The following is a 20638-nucleotide window of genomic DNA, read 5'->3' as shown; positions in this document are numbered from 1 at the left end:
ATTAGGCCTATATTGTGTTGTATGCCTATAGTAGGCTATAAGCCTTTTTGGAGATCATTTCATCTTCTAACATCTTCTAGCTTAACATTAACAGACATTTTGTAGTAGCCTATTTTATATTACACATATAGCCTACATATGTATAAATACACACAAAAAAACAGTGACATTTCCTTTCTTTTATTCCTTTAATGCATCAGTGTATGAGCAACATTTTTACTGATGTACTGTAGCTAATTAGAGCAAGTCATTATGTACATTTAGGTATTTTAGCCCAGTGTTTGCTACTGAGTGAATGAGTGCTAATGAGGTTTTTATGTTTTCCAGAAGGCATGTAGAACAAACACGCAGTCAGTGGAGTGAGCTCTGTTGGTTGTGTTAATGTCCTCTATAATGCTGGAAGCTGTGGTTCAGTGGTTTTGATCACACCCCTCTGTCAATACAAGTGCACCACAAGCACCATATTGTTTCATAAGTTATTATATCCATCAGAGGAGAGGCCTGTCCTCCGTGGATTTAGGCTGCCTCCATGCTTTCACTTCAGGAAATCCCAGAGCAACTCAATGATGCTGAGATCTGGTCCCTGTGGAAACCAGACCATCTGCTGCAGGACTCCTCACTCGTCTCGCTGCTGGAGACAGCGCTGTGGGACTGTGGCTGCGTGTTAAGGGCTTCTGTCCCATTGCAAAATAAATTTGGAAGCCACCAGATGGTACAGAGGGATGTTAAGAACTAAATCATCTGAAGTGCCCTAAAATATCAGTATTATGTTTCAATCCTGATGAAAGTGTCAGACTGGCCTGCAGACTAACATTGCCATCCCTAGAACCATCATTTCTGTGTTGAAGATCACACAGCAGAGGGAAAGGACTGTGAACTGAAAACCAAAAGCATGCAAAATTTATCAATCCAAGCACAAAAATTAAAAATATTCGGCATGTTAAAATTGCATCAACTGGCAGCAGCCTGGTAATCATTCTGTATGCATGTCTTTAGCAACATCATTGTGCACATTCTTACTGTGCTCTCTCTCTCTTTTTTTTAATTTTGAGAATTACCCTGTTTTTTCTTTAGAATATCTCAGCACATGCATCCTGTTCCTCTTGGGTGTGTAACTTCCTGTGTCAGTTTGACACATTCAAGTGTCCTTCTCAGAAGCACAACCGCTGTGTCTTCGCTGCGGAGAGTTACCCCTCCTAACATGGTGAGCAGGGTGGGCATGTTACTGTGGGTCTGGATCATCCTGGACTTGGGGGCGTGCTCGGCCGTCCTGCCAGAAATCACTGAGAGAAAGTTTATTGACGAATGCGTGAAGGAACACAACGCCGCGCGCTCAGCCGTCAGTCCATCTTCCAGTGACATGATGTACATGGTAAGCAACATGATTTCCTCCCCACTATTCTAGCATCGACAAGTGACAGATATGCAGACCTCTCTAGTTCCACAGAGGCTCAGCAAAATCATGTGAGCATGTCATGGGGGAGGAAGTAACATTACCAAAATGCTGTACCACTGTTTGCACTAAAGACCTGACTACAAATATATGGTTGAATGAAATACTTTGCTAAAATAGAACCTGAAAAATATAGAAAAATATATATTTAAAGGGCCAGATTACTCAAATAAGATTCACTCTTCCCTTAAAGCTTCAGTTGCTAACAAATATTCAGTCATATTTGCTGGAACTGTCACTATTCTGATAGTATTACATTAAATGAGTAATTTAGCACCAAATCCAATTCCTCGTATTTGCCGCAGCCAATCGCAGCTCCTACACATGCCGCAGACACTGCATTAAAACATACCAACCTATTCCTAGAGCGGCCTGTGGATTGTTAGATTAAGTTAAAATCAAAGTTAAAGAAGTTTACATATTTGGAAACTGGTCCTGCTTTTCAATCTGGCTTGGTTTTCATTGTTGTGAGCATCACTGACGTCCATTGTTTTTGGGCAGATGTGGAAATTTCGAAACCTATAAAAAGCTGCATGGTTTGAATGTTACAAGAAAGATATGATGAAAATCTTTTTTTTTTTTCGAATGCAGGTGAATTAACAATTTAATGAACTGAAGTGACACATTACTTCACTTGTCTCTGTTGATCCAGTCCTGGGACGAAGGTTTGGCCATCTCTGCGCGAGCATGGGCCAGGCATTGCAGATTTGAGCACAACCCTCGCCTGAAGAACGATGATCCCCGCATTATGCACCCCACCTTCCCCTCTGTAGGAGAGAACATATGGGTAGGCTACCCACCATCTACTTTTGATGTGACAGGAGCCATAAAAAACTGGGTGGATGAAAAAAAAGATTACGACTATCAAACAAGGGGTTGCACCAGAAACAAAATGTGTGGTCACTATACACAGGTATGTACACGTTTTACCTTTAATGACAATGTGCTTATTCTGTGTTTTGATATTGCAAAATCTTTCAGAGGGGAAAAAAAGGAGAACTTGAAGTTTGCACAATTGAACCCTTCTTTTGTGTCCAGGTTGTGTGGGCAAAAAGCTACAAGGTTGGTTGTGCTGCTGTGCTGTGCCCAGGTGGTATCGCTCGTTTCGATCCACAGGAGGGAGTTGTTTTCGTCTGCAACTATGCTACAGCGTAAGTTGAACACACAAAAATGAGACCTACGCCTGACTCACACTTGCACGTTGGTGCACATTTACATTTACATATCTGCGAGGCAGGAAGTAGCATTAGACCACATGTATTCACCACAATCACACAGGGGTTCAGTGCAGTTCACCATACATCATACACCATAAAACACCCTCAAATCCACCTGTCAATACTCAGTAAAGCGCTTCACGACAAGGCTGTGATTTCTGCTCGTTTGAGGAGTAAGTGCTAAAAATACAATATCCAGCTGCTGTGGGTCTTTTTTTTTTTCTTTAAAGAAAGTCTATCAACAAACATGTTTAAATATTCATGGCATGGCTTCATTAGAAGTCAGTGGGTTCTGATGCTTTACAAACCACCAAAGATCCCACTGAGTTGTTTAGGATAGCAGCAGTGTAATGTGTAGAGTTCCTTAATGGGAAGTCCAGTAGGGAGGGGTGGGGCTCTTTACCCATTGGAGGCTTCACACATTGTTGCTTTTAGTATTTTTGTGGACTTTGTTGACAGAATGATTCCAGCTTTTCCCTCTAAAGCTTAATTAATTTTTAAAGGGATAGTTCAACATTTTGGCAAATTGGCCCATTGCCATAATCCCTATAGTTTTAGGAGTATAGGTTTGTTACTTTTAATTGTCGGTGCAAGCTATTTTTAGAACAGCGGAGCAGAGCTGTGAGAGCTACGCTACAGAGACTAATGGGATTTCTTGGTTTCCCTCATCAAATACACAATCCAACAACTCCAAAACGCTCTGGTGGACAAGTTGTGACCTGCACATTCACCACGCTATGAGATAATAACAGAATGTTACAAGACGGAGTTGTTTTCGAGGCAAATGCAGAGACTGCTTGTTGAAAAACTGCCCCCGACAGTAACGCGCGTCAGTGGTTTCTGCATGAATTTACATCGAGAACAACTCCGTCTCGTAACGTTCTGTTATTATAGCGTGGTGAATGTGCAGGTCACAACTTGTCCACCAGAGTGTTTTGGAGTTGTTGAATTGTGTATTTGATGAGTTTGATGAGGGAAACCAAGAAATCCCATTAGCCTCTGTAGCGTAGCTCTGAGCAGCTCGCGGCTCTGCTCCGTCGTTCTAAAAATAGCTTGCACCGACAATTAAATGTAACAAACCTATTCATAAGACTATAGGGATTATGGCAATGGGCCAATTTGTCAAAATGTTGAACTATCCCTTTAAATCACTGCATCTCAAATCAAACAATGCAGCAGAATACAGCTGGTATTTCCACATGTGAAAGAGCCACAGACAGTGAAGGTGGAAGGCTCAGAACAAGGATGATGAAGGATCATCTGCTGACACAGCATTTAACCTTGTTGATGGTTCTTGCACAGGGGTAACTTTGGGGGAATGCAGCCTTATCAGTCTCGAGGGGCAGCCTGCTCTGGGTGTACAGGCTCCTGTGTGGACAGACTCTGCCGTGAGTATTCAGCCCCATTTCTATAAGAATATTCTTTCCTTTCCTTTAGATTCAAAAACTACTCAAACTTCTGGTTTCTGTTCTGTTTTCACGCGACCCATCTGTGGTTGTTGCAGCTGTCAGAAGCCAGAGCATCACCGTGTTGTACACATTGTCACTAACAAGTCACTTTACAGAAGCCTGAGAATTAAACGTGAGATTAAGCGTTGCAAAATATTTTATCCGTTCTAATGAGTCCTAATGTCTTGGCAGGTGATAAAGAACGAGATTCAGAGAAAAGTAAGTGCGATCACAGCCTGAAAATTTGTTGTCAGGATGCAATCCAACAGAGTCTGAAAATAACTGTACCAACCTCTTCCACTGTTCCCAGGTAACTACTGGGTTCCAGACTGGGACCCTATTCAGTCTCCCCCTGGCTCCAACTACATATCTATTCTGATCGTCAGGCCTGTCGCACTCATCTTCAGCTTCATCACAGCATACGTAGTCCACCACTATTACCCCGATGTCTTCTGCTATGAGTAGATCTCCTGCAACAACATGGACTTATTCAGCCGGTGTTAACTTGAGGACGAGTTTTAAATCTTTTATTTTTTTTGTCAATAAACGGCTACAGAAACCGTCACTAAGAACAAACGTGTAAAAAAAAAAACTATTCTGTTTCTCAAATTACATTGTATTCTGATGATCCAATCCTATCAACATTTTGCATTCAGTTAAGCTAAAAATGCATCTTTAGCCCAACACATTAGGTTAAACCTGTACTCAACATATTTATATGAGCAGAAGGTCAATAGATGTGTGTAATAGCAAATTAACTGTGTTTATTTATGATGAAAAATTATATATTTTAACATCATAACAACTTTCATCAGTGACTTATAGCTGCAGCATGTTGTTACCTATCCAGCTGCTGATGACAGATTTTCCTCTCAAACAGATGGAAATCAAACCTGAGCTACGTTTATCTGTACAATGCAGCTGATGGGGGGAAATATGAAGCCTGGTTGAACGTGCCTCTGATTCACTCAGACATCAGTCTTTATGGGGGAGAAAAATATATTTGTCAAAATATAAATACTGACCATACAAAATCTTGACAATGTGAAACTGTAGAAAGCGACAGGTGGGAAACCTGCTGCTGTTCAACACACATGGTCTCCAGACAGAGGGGAATAAACAGCAGCACACAGAGGAACAGAAGTAGTTCAATAAAAAAACAAAACATCCTGGACAGTTTGTATTGGAATTCATTCAGATCCAACCTCACACAGTTTGTCTCATGTCCCATCTTCTCTTGTGCTTACAGAGTCTTTGTTCTCTAACCAACATGGTAGAGCTGAGGTCAGTCTGTGGTTTAGCCTTTGCTTTTGTTCTTTTTCTTCTTGTCTGTGGCGGTGCTGCTGGGCGGAGCTGGGTTGACCGGTGGAGCCCCCAGTTTCTTGTTTTTGGCCTTTCTCACCTTGTCCTTGATGGCCTCGATGTCCAGCTTTCCATCTGCAGGAGCTGAGACACAGTCAACACAGGTGGAGTGTGGGTTAGTTGCACTGATAGAGCGCACAGATTCAGACACATTTGTTTTGTTTGTTTCTTCATCACTACCTTTCGTGGTCTTCTTCATTAAAGGCTTCTCTTTAGGAGGAATGAAAGCCTTGTTCCGCTCTTCCTGCTTCTTGGTCAGAGCCTCGGCTTGTTTCACCTGAGAAAGCAGAACAAGGTATTGCTCAAAATCTGACGCAACATTTTCTTGAGTATTTCACAGACTCTGCAGGTTTAGGGAAGTCTTAGACTTAGATGCTGATCAAAAATGAAGTCATCTGAAGTTTTAAAGTTCGTTAACATAGAGGAGAGAAAATCTTTTGCACATCTAGAAAACCCATTTCCATTGTTTGCTTTATATTTTGTATTTTCTCCACTTCATTTTTCCATTACATGGTTATTTCCTTTGTATCTAACTATTGCACGACCATATGGTGCAAACGGTGTCACTCTGCAGATGCACACATGGCTCTGGTAGTGCAATGGTTCAGAAAGTGTAATCATCTAAAGGAAAAGACTGTTACAGAAAAATACAGTGCAAACTGAAAGGCCACATCCTTATGTTTAGTTAAGACTGCGTTTAACATGAACAGGGATGCAAACGGGTCAGGACCAAAAAAGAGAGGAATTGTCGGGGGGGGGGGTCACCATTAACAATATCACAGAAAAGTCTATTTCCAGTAGTTCAACCCCAACCAAGTATTGAGTGCATATAGATGGACAGTTTTCAGAAGGCCAACATTTCTATATTAAAAATGCTTTAAAAAAATAAAAACCATTGCAATATTTCAATTTTGGAGATACTGATTTTTAGGTCTTCACTGAATGTTAGTCATAATTATTACTATTAAAATAAACTGAAGAAATAAAGACATGGGATTTAACATCCCATTCAGTGTGTAATGGACATATAGGCCTATATAATGTGTTAGTTTCACTTTAATTGAACACATTCTACATCGCGGAGGCGACGTCTCTCCTTCACCTCTGAAACGGGGCAGAGCTCCGTGGGAGACACCTGCCTGACACAGTAACGGACATGCACGGGGGGGAAAACGGCGGCGCCGTCGCACCGAATGCACGCGGATACGCGCCGCTTTGGGTAACGAGCGCGCACGTCGCGTCTACATTGGAGGTGAATAGGAAGGCTCTGGGACTGATTGACTGTGGACCACCACCAGTCTGATCAGGTCCATCACAGCACAGCAGCTGCAGCTCTGCCCCGCTGTCACATGACGCATATCAGCGCAATCTGTTTACATTAAACCGACATCAGGAGAATAATGAGAATTATGATTTAAAAAAATATATATTTGTTTCGAATTTTGGCCCCTGGATCATGATTTTTTTGGGCGCATTCTTGGTAAAAAAAAAAAAAAAAAATCCTCTAAAAAAAGACAGTTGGGATGCATAATGTGTCTCATAACAGTATACTGTGCGTCGTTACCATGGTTGGTGAGAGCAGAAATGTTGTTGTAGGCCTGTGCATATTCTCATTTGTCCAGGTCATAGTATTTCAAAGGAGGTTAAATCGAAAGCAACTGGACTTATACTGAGTCTCCACACCAGATAGTTGGACCAGTCCCAGCCTGGTCAGATGCTACATGAACTGATGAAGCCTCTTGGATGAAGGTGAAACGTCTTCCTATACTTTTTTTTTTTTCAAAGGAGGTTAAATCGAAAGCAACTGGACTTAGTTATAATAAGTAAATAACTAAGTCCAGTTGCTTTCGATTTAACCTCCTTTGAAAAAGAAAAAAAAAAAAAAAAATTGTTGTAGTGAATTTTTTTTTTTGAAACGAGTGAAAACGAGCGCTAATTCGCGTATCTCGCGTATCTCGCGTTTGGTTGCGCGTAAAAGCTCGCGCGAAAAAAAAGCGTTCCTCGTGTTTGAGTGGGAAGCCCCTTTGGGTCTTCCCACCTACAGCCCCTTTGGGTCTTCCCACCTACAGCCCCTTTGGGTCTTCCCACCAAACACGATGAAATAGACGAAGACGCGAGGGTCCCGTCGCCATAAAAGAATCGGGTGTATTGCGTCGCAAAAAAAAAAAGTCGCGTCTACCGCGTCTCGCGCCTAATCGCGTCTTTGCGTCACGGCCTTTTACACCGCGGACGTAACGAATAAACGGTGACGGTGTGAACGAACAACATAGAACAGGACCAGACGTGGCGTTGTTTCCTCTTTTCACCGACAGCTCCACTCTCCCTTACTTACACTAACTACTGTTATTGTTGAGGCCAGAGAATTGTGGGATTTGTAGTTTTTGACCAATCGCAGGTTGTGCTCTTTCTTTTTTGTGATTTTCCTGGTTAACACATGTTTTGTTTTTTTTAGGGGCAAATGCGAGCGAAATGCTCGCCCATGGTGGGCATACGAAAATTTAAGAGCTGTCTTATTTAAGTCTTGAACACAATAATTCAACAAATTTAAGACATTTTAAGGCCTAAAAGTGTGTAATGGACATATAGGCCTATATAATGTGTTAGTTTCACTTTAATTGAACACATTCTACATCGCGGAGGCGACTTCTCTCCTTCACCTCTGAAACGGGGCAGAGCTCCGTGGGAAACACCTGCCTGACACAGCAACGGACATGCACGGGGGAAAAACGACCGAATGCACGCGGATACCACGCGGATACGTCGCGCGTCAACATTGGAGGTCGGCAGTTATCAGTATAACCAGAGACAACCATGAATGAGTTCGCCTCAGTTTCACGTGATTGTCACTGTCAGCCTGTTAGAAAAACATTTTACTGACCCCAGCTGAGACCCCCCCCCCCCTCCCAAAAACAAAAACTCTTCGGATCTGAACGATTCACACAAGTCACCTAATTGGTCATGAAAAAAGCGAGTTTCGCTTTTCGGCGCGCTGTTTGCATCCCTGCATGAAGCATTAGACACATACGAATCATTTCTGAACGGACACTGCAGCGTTTATCAGACTCACCTTGATCTCCTCCATCTTCTTCCTCTTTTTCACACTCTCACGCAGGAAGAACTCTCCTGTGGCCAGCTCTTTGTCAACCTGCAGGCATGAAAGCAGCAACTCAGTGTGCAGATAAATCCTCCAACATGGGTGTTTACTCTCCTTTAGGTTCTCTTATTGGTTTACATTAAGTTTCATACTGATCATTAAGACATTCAGAACATCTGCTGTGGTAAAGTTGTTTGAATGAAGTCAGCACATGTAAAATTAACTATCTTAGTCGACTCTCCACACACACACATTCAGTTTCTCAATAACTTCCACCCACCTTGCTCTCTGGCTGTGCCGGTGGGAACGGTGTGTACTCCTTCTTCACGCTCTTCTTCTTGGGCTCCTTGCGCTTGGCGAGGTTCTTGTGGCGGAACTTGGGCAGGAAGCGTTCCCAGCTCTGCACCCGCAGGTCGGGGTCTTTGGCCAGCTCCCGTTTGATCATCAGCGTCTGAGAGGAGGTGGAGCGACAGAAAGAAAAGCAATACAATGTGAGTGATGGTGGGGCGCTATGACATCACACACAGGCCCTGTCTGTTTTGATGATACAGACTCTTTTATTGTGGAAACTTCTCTCTTTTACCCCACTTCATTTAAAAGACAAATCTTGTGACTTTTAGTCACAAGAATGATTTTATTTTGAAAATGTAACAGAGCATAATATGCTGTGTCATCACATGAATCACACGCAGTTCCTCCTTTCAGTGAACCAACGATGCTTCATTAAGATAAAGATGAGGAAGAAGTTTCTTTAAAGCGGTGCCCTCAGCTCCGGGTTGAGCCGACCACGGCATCCAAACCCGGAGAGATTTGGTTCAGTCAGGAGATCCAGAACAAGGATGGAAAATATCTTCATTGGGCACGAAGCAGTCTGTGTCAGTGCTACTGCCGCCTGGTTTCTGTCAGCCTCTCGAACGTACCTTGATGTTGTAGATGGGGTGGATGTTCTTCATCGTGTCCATCACCACTTTGCGAACCTGAACGACAGAGGGGCACAATTACAATAAAATGTGTTGTTACTTGACTCAAGAAGTCCCGTCGCGAAATAATAATACACAGTGTACGTTACACAGGTTACACATGTTTTCAGTCCATCCACTGCTCAGAAAAAAAGATTTAATTAACATGCCCAACACTGATTATGACAAAAGAATTCCTTACACCATGTTTACATAGCAGCTGTGGAGCCTGCTGATGTTCATTTATGTGCACGTTAACTGATTTGTGCAAACTCAATGGCTGTCTCTTCTAATGTGGATGGGTGTTTCCTTTAATGTAGCAGTGATGTTGATTATGTAGTTGGTGATTTGAGTGGGTCTCTGGGAAATTCAATGGGTCCCCAATTAAAAAAATGTATTTCTTTCTATTCCTTATATTCTTCTATTTCTTAAATTGTAGTGGTAAACTCCTTTGATGGTGGTATGATATGGTTATAATTAACAGATATATTCATGAATGTTCAAACTGTATCTGAAATTAAACAAATAAAATTCCAAATCTTAAAATTTTATTGCAAAACAACTGTCACACACTGATTCGGCCTCTCACCTACTTGTCACACATAATGCATTCTGCCAATGGAAATATGCAGAGATGTAATGATGCATCATAGCAGCGACATGACACTAAACTGACACTTTCCACAGTATCATCACTGTCTAGACTCTATGTTTCCTGTCAGATATAAGAAATGCAATTATAATCAAGAGAATAATCATTCCTGCAAACTGCAAACCAAGTACTCAGGTGTGCCTCTCCACAGCCCTCAGCGATGCCCGTCGTTATCATGAATTATTGGCTTATTTATAATAAATCAAGCATAATTCAGACTATTAAATGCCTCTGAACTCAACAAGCAAAATAATGATTATTTATTCAATACTGGACTTTTTGGGGCTCTGCACCCACAAGCTCTTCTCTTTGCCTTGCCCTGTTGCTATTTGCTGCCGCAACACTCAGATTTCCCAACAGGGCTCATTAGAGTTTGGCCTCACCTTCATCTGAGCTCAGCAGAGCCTAATTAAACCTTAGGGGAGTTCATGGAGCACCTTAACACAGGCTGCAGACAACACACACACACACACGCACACAGCATGCAGACACACAGCTTTAGATACTTGTTGTTCTTTAAGTTGAGAGACGAGGAAGGTTAACACACATTATAGCTCATTAAAATGTACAGAATCTGTCTTAAAACAAATAAAAGCTGAATGTCTAGATAGCTGCGCTGCTTGTTTTTAGCTCCTGATCACCCACAGGTCAGTTTGTCTGAAGTTCTTACCTCCTTCAGGCCGTTGAAGGGCCCCAGCGCCGACACCGTGTTGCCCTGCACCATCACGTAGCAGTTAGTTAACAACTCTAACGCCTGGAGAGAAGAGACATGATGATCCATTAGCAGTGTTGCTATATATATATCGTTCCAATCATACAAACACTCAGACCCTGTGACTGATCAGAGGTGATACTGCCACCTGGAGGAAACAACAACTAAATGCGCCACAGCCACAAAACAGAGTCAGACAAACCCAGTAAATACAACACAGAGGCTTTGTCCTGCATCAAGGACTTTATGTTTTCATAGTGTATGTCTGTGTGCAGGATTATGCAGAAAGATGTTTCCAATCTGCACCGAACATTTTGAGAGATTTAGATGAATTTTCTTTTCTATGCCTCTGCAGTGGCAGCAGTCAGACCCAGGGACATGTTTTTGAGCTGTCCCTCTGTATGTCCCATTCTTGTGGGCACGATTTCTTAATTACACCTTGATGGAATTTCTGCCAGTGTGACATCACAAAACACAAAGTTTACATAAATGGTTAAAGAGGAACTATGCAAGATTTTTTTTACCATAACTATGCTGCATTTTACCTAAATTAAAACAGCTTTGGAGTAATTGTGATGGTTAAATAAATGACTTGTCACTTGTCACAGAGAGAATGGAGGCTCTCTGCCTTCCACCTAGTATCTCTTGGCCAAAAACTGTGACACAAACGTGCTCCATTACTGAACCTCTTGTTTATGACAGATGAGACTACACAAATGTACACATCATAACATGATAAATAACGTTATTTACCGCACCATGGATTGCTTTCTTGTCTGCTTCGTTGAAAACAAATGCACATGGCCAAGAGGAGGGTTAGCAAAAGAGACCGGACTTGCATAGTTGCTCTTTAAGATTTTATATATGATTTTATGTGAGATGTTCAAGTGTATTGTCTGAAGTAACACCTTCTGTTTTTAGCCTCATGATGTTTGATCAAAGCTGGTGCTCACTTTTAGGGTGGAGCCCTTGGGGCCAATGAGCCTCTGTCTTCTCTTCACAAACCGCTCCCTGTTCCTGACCAGGGTCCCGATTTTGATGATGTCACATGCGATGTCGTCCTGTAATATCCGCACAGCCTGCAAGCAAAACACAGTATGAACTACAAAAAAATCAAACAACCTGATAATCAGGAGCAATCATTCCTGTTACTGCTGTCATCTATCTATAAGAATCGGTTGGAGCATGAACTTCAGGGAATAAAATGAAATAGGGGAAACATAAACAATCACCTGTTCAAACGGGACACTCCTGGCCAGCAGCTTGATGAGATCTCTGGCTCTGATGATGGCGTATGGGTCAAAGGTTTTCTTGGTGGTACAGACTGTAATGCTGCCTTCTATCAGGTCCAGAGAGGCTTTTATGTTCTGAGAGAAACACAATCAACATCACAACATGACACAGACACACAATCAGTATCTGAACTACACAGTGTAGGTCTGAAACAAGAGAGTACTGACAGAACTTTCCCAGGTTCAGTTCTGTATTCACTTTAACACTCATGGTATGGGGAGGGTGGCGCCATATCATGACTGAATGGGGGTGTTGCAGAGCGCCAGAATGGAGGAGAACACAGACAGACAAGGGATAGTTCAACATTTTGGCAAATTTGACATAATCCCTATAGTTTTAGGAGTAGGTTTGTTACCTTTAATTGTTAGTATAAGCTAACTTTTTGTTAATCCCATTTGCCTCCGTAGCGTAGCTCTGAGCAGCTTGCGGCTCTGCTCCGCCATTCTGAAAACAGCTTTCACTGACAATTTGCCAAAAATGTTGAACTATCCCATAAACAGCCCCTGAAATTAGCATAATAGGTTTTTGTCAGTTTAGTAAGAGATGAACATACTTAATAACCAACTAAAGTGGTAAACACATCGGTGCATGTTGTTGCATATGGCGTTGTGTGTATTTGCAGCATGTGTGTGATGTAGATGTTTCTTAATTTGCTGTGAATTGAGCTCTTGGGACAGTACAATTTGCATAATAACATAAGAGATGAACTCACTGTCTCTCCACAGGCCTTCTCCACCAGAGGCCAGCACTCCTTCAGGTAGGCTTCTCTGTATTTGGGGAAGAGGGTGGCAAAGCTGCTCTCCTCCAGGAGCCCGCGGGGGTTGTCCTCTTTGGTGAAGGACGGCTCCTTCCATCCTTCAGGAACGGTCAGGAGCTCAGACTCATCCACTGTGTGACACATACACACACAGCAGAGACATTGCATAATAATATCAGGGACAGTGATACATAGACCAGCATGTTGGTCCTGAGATCCTAGCATCAAAGAATAAGAGCTGCAAAAGGAGCCAATTTAAGATGAAAAATTAGACCTTTTACTTTTAGCAGAGGCGTGGACAAATGTGTAATAAAGAACTTCCTGTGTGTTTGTGTCTGAACACAGCTTACAGCTTTGGAGGCAAGTAAATCAAAGCATTTCTTGAGCATGCTCCATGTGTAGCTATGTTCTCATCATGAAATGTGAACACCAATAATAACGTTACAACACCAGACAAGTAGAAGAATCTAGACTCATCTCTTCTTGTCGCCTTGTTTCGTCGTATTTAACTAAATAACCAGCATGTTAAACAAAACAAAAACAGCATGTTTACAGTCACCGCAGCTCCCTCGTTACATTAGCAGTTACTCCTGTAACGTGCTGCATGACTAACATGACAACACACCGAGCAGCTGACCACCTCCATGTCTCAGTGGACACGTGTGTCCGTGTCACTTCACGGCCTCTGTCTCGGTAAAGTCAAAACTCACCTTGGTTTTTAGTCTTTTTCGATTTTTTCCCTGTTTGCGTTTCACTCACGCCGTCTCCCGTCGTGGAGGCCGCCATGTTGATCTGAAGCGGAAGTGACGCGAGACGTTCTTGTTCGCGTGACTTCACGGTGCACGGTCGATACTCAACTAGTGCGACACTGCTGCCACCTGTGGCTCTGTGAGGATTATGATGGTGGAGGAGGACTCAGGGTTTTAAAGATCATGATGTGCAGCGCTGTAGTGAGATAAACACAGTGTTCTTCCTCTTGAAACTTAAGCAGATTTCATAATGTATGAAATTAACTACCTAAAGGCTGGCATTTTCATGGATTAAAATGAAATGAATTGACAGCTTCCAATGCAAACAATTCCAACAGGTCACCCAACTTTGTGGTTGGTGAGTTACAAACCCTCTCCCTCTGGCTTTAGCTAAAGAACTGTCATTACACCTTCCAAATTTTAATTTGGATCATATTGTACTACAGAAGGTAAGGATGAATGTTACTGTCAGTGTTGTTACAAAAATATTGTTTGGTCAGGGTTTAAAGCCACAATGAGATATTAATTTAATTAGAATACAACTGGTAGGTGGAAGAGCAGCGCAGTCCTCATACTAAACCCTATATGGAGCTAATTTGAGACAAGCTGGATACAAAGAAACAAGTTCAACATTTGAGTTGTAGAGAGCTAAAGCTAATCCAAGATTAAATCTAATCTAAGATTAGATTTAGGATTTAAGGTTCCATGATTACTTCCAAAAATAATTATTCATTAATTTGTTGAGAAATACAATTTTCAGTAGGCCTAGCATTGGAAAAATGAAGATGTTCCAAAACCTTTGACTAGTATGTTTATTCCTTTACTTCATGGTCTATGATTTTCATCGGTCTACCTCCTGAAGCACTGACAAGACACTTCTGGATGATGTCTGAAGCACTTTATTTCAGCCCTTCATAGAAAGTCATGATTGCTTTGGTTGCACTCACTAAGAGTACTGTCACTCCCAAGAAACCTATTGATCCAGCCACAATGGAAATCATTGTTATGTGTTCAGCCCCTGCAAAAAAGATAGAAACCATACTGAGTGAAAAAAGAACTCACAAACCTCAGATCATGTGGGAATCTGCCACAGATTTAGCACTTTAGAGGAAACATCAGCTGAAAAGAAGATTTAACAACAGATTGTGACTGACTGAGTAAGAAACAAACACACAAACTCACAGTCAGACGGTTGGACTCCTGGCTTCACCGTGTCGACCACCAGAGGTCCAGCTGACACTACAGCTGCACGTCTCCCCTCTCTGTCTGGAGGACTCACTGACCTCTTGGAGCGCTGCAGACTGCTGCAACTCTACAACACAATCAACAAGAGCAATCAGCAGGGCACAGTTTGGTAGGAGGGGATTCAAATATACAGGGACTCAACCAGAAGTCACGTAGAGTATTTTTTACTTTTTTAATCAACATAACAGAATTAAAAAATATATATAATCACTACACGACTTTGAGAAAATAGCTGGAGTTAGTAGTTACAGTCACAACAAGTTAGGTTCAATTTCCAGATAATGAAATTCTGAAACTGTGATCCAGCTTGACCCCACTGACACCTCCATCTGTAGCAGCACCCTGCCTGCATGAAGACATGTTTCTAGTTTCCTCTATAGTGCTGAGCAAACAGCTGTGAATGCTAACGCTGGCACACACTTACAAATAGCTCATATGATTCCAGTTGCAAATGCTAAGGCTTGTGATCAATATCCAGATGTGCTGTTCAGTGAAAAAAGAAGAGAGAACTCTGTGGATTAAAGGGAGGTCACAAGTCTCAGTATTACCTGAGAGTCACATCTGATCTTCAAGCTGCACATCAACGTGGTAGAAACATTTTAAGTGCAGCCATTTATAGATCTTAATCCTGAAAGATTCATTCCTTCATTTCGAGCCAACTCAATGGTTGTTGTGCACATCAGTTTTAACCCCTGTACATGTAACACTGGTTTTAAGGTCTTCCTCCTTACACACAAAGAACCTGACCCTTTATCGGGCAAATGGCCATATTTGATAACTTGTTTTTGACAAATAAAAGTAAGTAAGTACTAAGTACTTACACATTTTGAAAAATTATTACTCTTGAAGAGTGAAAAACCATATATTGTTACTTCACTGACCTTTATTTGCAGTGAAAAAACAAACCCAAACAAACAAAACTAAAACTAATGTCCATGGTTGAATTTTGACTTTCCAAGTATATACTAAATGGGTGCCCTATAAAAACAGCCTGATTAACTCACATTGCACAGTTCAGAGCTATGGAGCAGACAGATCACAGAGAAGCAGCTCACAGTCATTGTAATAGAAAGCTCCTCCTCATTTACCTTTGTACAGTCTTCATCAGGCCCACAGATGTTGGCCAGGCAGTGGATATAGAGCGGCTGTCCTCTGGGCATGGTGAACATCTGAATGGAGAATCTGCTGCTCTGAGCCCGGCCGTTGACAGAGAGCCAGTGGAAGGTGTTGTCAACAGGACATCTGGAGCAACGAGACCATCACATTCACCATCACTGTCACTCAGAGCAGCTGAAACAGGTAAAATGTCCAACACACTGAAAAGCAAAATCAAGTGATGCTACAGTTCACATGAGAATGACAAAGTGGAACTGTACCCATCCTGCAGAAGAAGCCCCTGGACAGCGTCCTGTGGGTCGGTGCTCTCAGTGGCCCAGCACGAGTCCACCTGCAGCAGCACGTCTGAGGCAAAAGAGTTGGCAGTCTGCAGGTCCACCTGGAAGAACAGCGTGTCCTCAAGACTCAGGCTTATGATGTCCTTGAAGCTGTGGCTGTACGACTCATCACTGAACAGACTCATGGTGAGGGCCAGCTGCAGAGAAGAGTTGAACTCCACAAAGGAGACGGACGAGAGCCTGCAACAACAGACGACAACCATTTGTGTATGTGGTGGAAACAGCCGGAGCCTCTTGTTGCTGTGTGTCTGAGGTTTACATTGGTGCTAAAGAGGCAGTGACCTTTAATGATGTGGGAAAAAAGCAATTAATCTCCAGCTCTGGTGAAAAAGTCATTTGAATTCATGTCATGATGTTTAAGTCGTGGAGTACGTAGGAATGGGGTTTGTCTCACCACTCCGTGTCCATGCCGACTATAGCGTTACGGACATAATGTCGAGGGTAAACACACTTCCAGATGACAGTCAGATCACTCCGGGTGATGGGCCGCTCTTTGGTCAAAGTCACAATCAAAGTGTTTTGGAATTCGATGTGGGTTTTGTTCACCTACACAACACACAAACACACACAGAACTTGCAGTTGTCTGTTATTGGGTTGTTTCAGTTGTCTTTTGATCATCAGCTTTGTATCACACCCTCCAGTAATGTAGCTAGCTGTACTTTGTCCACCTCCACCTGCTGATAATTTTCATCCCTCAGGGAGATGGTTTGAATTCATTATATGAAAATTGACAAAACAAAAATGATCTCAGGCTCTTCTGACATTTAAACCTTAATAATAACAGATTTCAGATATTACACACTTTTAGCCAGGCTTAGTGGTGTGGCAGAAGATTTTTGCAGCAGTGCCCGAAGGATGAATCCTACAGACTGTGAAGGTGTCATCAGGTGAAAATGTGAACTCATCCAGTAGTTTGATTTATGAACAGATATCTGCAGAGTCAGTGACACTCGGCTTCGTCAGCTGTATCATGATTAGTGTTAATAAGTAAATGTTGTCATGGTAACAACCTCTGGGCTATTAGTCTCCTGTACATTCCCTCACTTGTTCAAAGGAAAAAAACAAAACAAAACAGACAGATTTACTCCTTTCTCTTCTCAACAACAGCACCTGCTGCTAAACAAACCAATCAGAGTCAAAAGAGACTAAAGGGATAGTTCAACATTTTGGCAAATTGGCCCATTGCCATAATCCCTATAGTTTTAGGAGTAGGTTCGTTACGAGACAGAGTTGTTTTCAAGGCAAATGCAGAGATTGCTTACTGAAAAACCCGGTTTAGCATGAATTTACCTCGAAAACAACTCTGTCTCGTCTCGTAACGTTCCGTTATTATCTCATAGCGTGGTGAATGTGCAGGTCACAACTTGTCCACCAGAGCGTTTTGGAGTTGTTGGATTGTGTATTTGATTAGTTTGATGAGGGAAACCAAGAAATGCCATTAGCCTCCGTAGTGTAGCTCTGAGCAGCTCACGGCTCTGCTCCGCTGCTCTAAAAACAGCTTGCACCGACGATTAAAGGTAATGAACCTACTCCTAAAACTATAGGGATTATGGCAATGGGCCAATTTGCCAAAAATGTTCAACTATCCCTTTAAGACTTAAGTAATTAACAGGAAAACTACAAAGATGGACTGAGGAGGTAACCGTTTTAAATGCTGCTCATCTAGTCAGTATGTTAATAATAATAATTGTGTGAACATGAATATTTTTGTCTATTAACTTATATTTCCACTCATGAATGATGACAATAGATAGAGCTCTGGATAAAGAAACGCTGAAGGTGAGGAGAATCTTTTATCTAAGGACGTTGTGTCTTTATTCCATAAGTACACTATCCATCCTTCATGTTGCTGCACACAATCTCTCCATCACATCAACTGACCTTTTCTAAAACCTAGCCGAGCAGAGTCACTCACCCTCCTCTCTGTTCCACACTCGGATGACTTTCGTGTGGTGTGGAAGTGATAGAGAGTCTGGCTCTCGTTCACAGTGCACCGCCCGTCGTTCAGCTTCACATCCACCTCTCCTCCGATGTAAGAGGTCAGGTAGGGTTTGGCTATTCCACCAGTCATCAGTTTGTCCCGACACTGGCTGAAAAGGCCTTTCTCTGGGTGAGAACAGGGGTTAAAGAGAGAGAGGCCAGGTCACACTCATAACAGACATGATCACTTCTCTATTACTGCACTGCATTCATGGTTTGTGTGTTTGTTTTTCAACGGGATGATGCAAAAAATACAAACAAATATGAGGTTTTATTAGTGGGTTTAACCAGGTACCAAAAACCCACTTTTACCTGCTCATTATGGTGCAAATATCTCAACACTTTAAATAAAACACCCAGAAATGTGTGAAATATGAGACCTTTAAGAAGGTTGTGTTTGTTTATTTGCTTTACTGACAAACCAGGGAGTTTGTCCCTGATTTAGATGGACTGCACATTGTTCTACTGTTCTAAGTGTATTCGCTGAATTTCAATAGATAAAGAAGGTGTCACTGTACCATTGCAGACTGGATATGAAGCCGCCGCACGCTGGATGAGAGGGCTCACATCATAGTAGCCATGTCGGCACACACAAGTAAATGAGCCCAGAGTGTTGATGCACAGAGAATTGCGAGGACACGGCTCCACGGACGCACACAGGTCGTGACCTACACAAAACAAACAGCACAAGCAGATAGAGTCACACAAAACAGCAGATTATGAACTGATTCAGTGTGTTACTGGAGGTGGTTCCTCTGACAAGGACACAACTGAGCCAAGCTGAGCTGCCTTTCATCAGCCCCTACCGTCCCAGTGGATGACCCCATCTACGACCGAGACATTGGTTGCATTCAGGGAGCCGATGTAATCCAGCAGATCTTCAGCAGGCAGGGGCACGTCCTCATCCGGTTTAGAAGCATCAAAAGACATGAACAGAATCTCGGTTTTGTCCGGTTCCTCTGCAGGTTCAAAGGTTTCCAGTTCAACACGAGCCGGCTGATCGAAATCGTTCAGCAGCTCCTGAAGCTGAAAAACGCACACACACCCACACACACCAACATGTGTTCAAGACCAAGAAATTCATTTTATGACTGCAATTACAAATGACCTTCACCTTACTGAGGAGGAAAATTGATTTACTTCAGAATTTAAATGATGGAAGTGAATGCATAAAGAAATAGACAGTTTAATTGAAGTCGAACTCCCACAGAAAAACCCACTACTGTATGTTAATCCACACTGAAGGACACAAAAGGACCACTTTGCTCTGTATGTTATTTTTGTAAACAGTAGAATCCTACAAATGTCCATTTTTATTGTTCCAACACTGACAAATACAAGATACATAGAGGAAGAGAGTCAACCCGTCAGAATGTTTTCTACCACTGCCCACAGCAGTCAAAAGCCAATAATCATTGCACCTATTGTCATATATTCAAACTTAACTGTATATAATCTTAACATCTTTGTGATAGCATAAAGAAAAAAAACTTACTGTAATAATCACTGTAGATGAACTATAGGGAAAAATCCTTATATTTTTTAACTGCCAACTATTTATTGCTCTACAAATGAAATTCAACTCTTTCAAGCCATTCAGGCTCTTACAATAAGTGACCCTCACATACTGTGACCTTGGTTTCAATCTCTTTCAATTCTGAAACAAAAGTCCACGGCCATGCTAGCAACTCTGCCAGGCCATACTCAATCATGTAACAGTCATGCCACCTGTATTAAATCCTGTACATGTTCTAAGGTTAAACTACCTGTTGAGTTTCACTTGCTGCATCATCTCATTTCTACTGTATTATAAAGTCCAGTGTGAACTAGGTTGAAGGAGATAAGAGAGGAGGTGCTGAAGCTCCTGGAGAACTATACCAGCTGTTATCATGGTCACCGCTTTGATACTCTGGGTCATTTCACCGAGTTAGAAACTTTCAAACTAAATTCAGATATTTTAATTTTAATCTAATTTGGTATCATGAAAAATCTGCCAAGATGATGAACATTGTCCCACCTTATCTTTAAAAATCTTTCCCATTTTGGCTCTTGGTTCTGACACACCATCCAGCAGATCCTCAGGCAGTGACCAGGGAACGACCATGGTGAGACCCATGCTGGAAAGATCTATGTCCATCTCTACAGCAGCCACAAAATGGAAATAAAGTGGGTTAGATTCATCACAAACCTAACAGGCTGCCATTTACCACTTTTCATTAAACTAGACATCAAGACAATGAACATTTATAGAGAGTAGTGACC

At 42.1% G+C, this 20638-nt stretch overlaps 2 protein-coding genes across 2 annotated transcripts; one reads left to right on the top strand and one right to left on the bottom strand.

Annotated features, from left to right (window-relative positions):
• Window positions 1-1160: 1160 nt before the first annotated feature.
• On the top strand, window positions 1161-4846 carry glipr1a (GLI pathogenesis-related 1a). Its single transcript, XM_084000030.1, has 6 exons — window positions 1161-1372; window positions 2106-2366; window positions 2492-2604; window positions 3973-4058; window positions 4311-4337; window positions 4429-4846. Exons 1-6 carry the CDS (start codon window positions 1202-1204, stop codon window positions 4581-4583), a joined length of 813 nt encoding a protein of 270 aa, XP_083856156.1. The 5' UTR covers window positions 1161-1201; the 3' UTR covers window positions 4584-4846.
• A 253-nt stretch (window positions 4847-5099) lies between these two features.
• krr1 (KRR1 small subunit processome component homolog) lies at window positions 5100-13744 on the bottom strand. Its single transcript, XM_084000029.1, has 10 exons — window positions 13658-13744; window positions 12903-13078; window positions 12130-12264; window positions 11851-11976; window positions 10856-10939; window positions 9495-9551; window positions 8855-9025; window positions 8548-8625; window positions 5661-5757; window positions 5100-5564 (listed from the first exon to the last, which is right to left on the bottom strand). Exons 1-10 carry the CDS (start codon window positions 13731-13733, stop codon window positions 5416-5418), a joined length of 1149 nt encoding a protein of 382 aa, XP_083856155.1. The 5' UTR covers window positions 13734-13744; the 3' UTR covers window positions 5100-5415.
• Window positions 13745-20638: the final 6894 nt, after the last annotated feature.

The sequence above is a fragment of the Trachurus trachurus genome (assembly GCF_905171665.1).
Source record: "Trachurus trachurus genome assembly, chromosome: 23".
In the NCBI taxonomy this organism is placed as follows: Eukaryota; Metazoa; Chordata; class Actinopteri; order Carangiformes; family Carangidae; genus Trachurus; species Trachurus trachurus.
This window is presented reverse-complemented; position numbering and strand designations above follow the sequence as displayed.

What these genes read in the sequence shown, in the direction of transcription:
- glipr1a (XM_084000030.1), top strand. Translation starts at nt 1,202, where the DNA reads ATGGTGAGCAGGGTGGGCATGTTACTGTGGGTCTGGATCATCCTGGAC. An exon ending in CCAGTGACATGATGTACATG is followed by an intron (nt 1,373 to 2,105) that starts GTAAGCAACATG and finishes CTGTTGATCCAG; the next exon opens with TCCTGGGACGAAGGTTTGGC. An exon ending in CTGTGTGGACAGACTCTGCC is followed by an intron (nt 4,059 to 4,310) that starts GTGAGTATTCAG and finishes ATGTCTTGGCAG; the next exon opens with GTGATAAAGAACGAGATTCA.
- krr1 (XM_084000029.1), bottom strand. Translation starts at nt 13,733, where the DNA reads ATGGCGGCCTCCACGACGGGAGACGGCGTGAGTGAAACGCAAACAGGG. An exon ending in CGGCACAGCCAGAGAGCAAG is followed by an intron (nt 8,626 to 8,854) that starts GTGGGTGGAAGT and finishes TCATGCCTGCAG; the next exon opens with GTTGACAAAGAGCTGGCCAC. An exon ending in AGAAGATGGAGGAGATCAAG is followed by an intron (nt 5,758 to 8,547) that starts GTGAGTCTGATA and finishes CTGCTTTCTCAG; the next exon opens with GTGAAACAAGCCGAGGCTCT.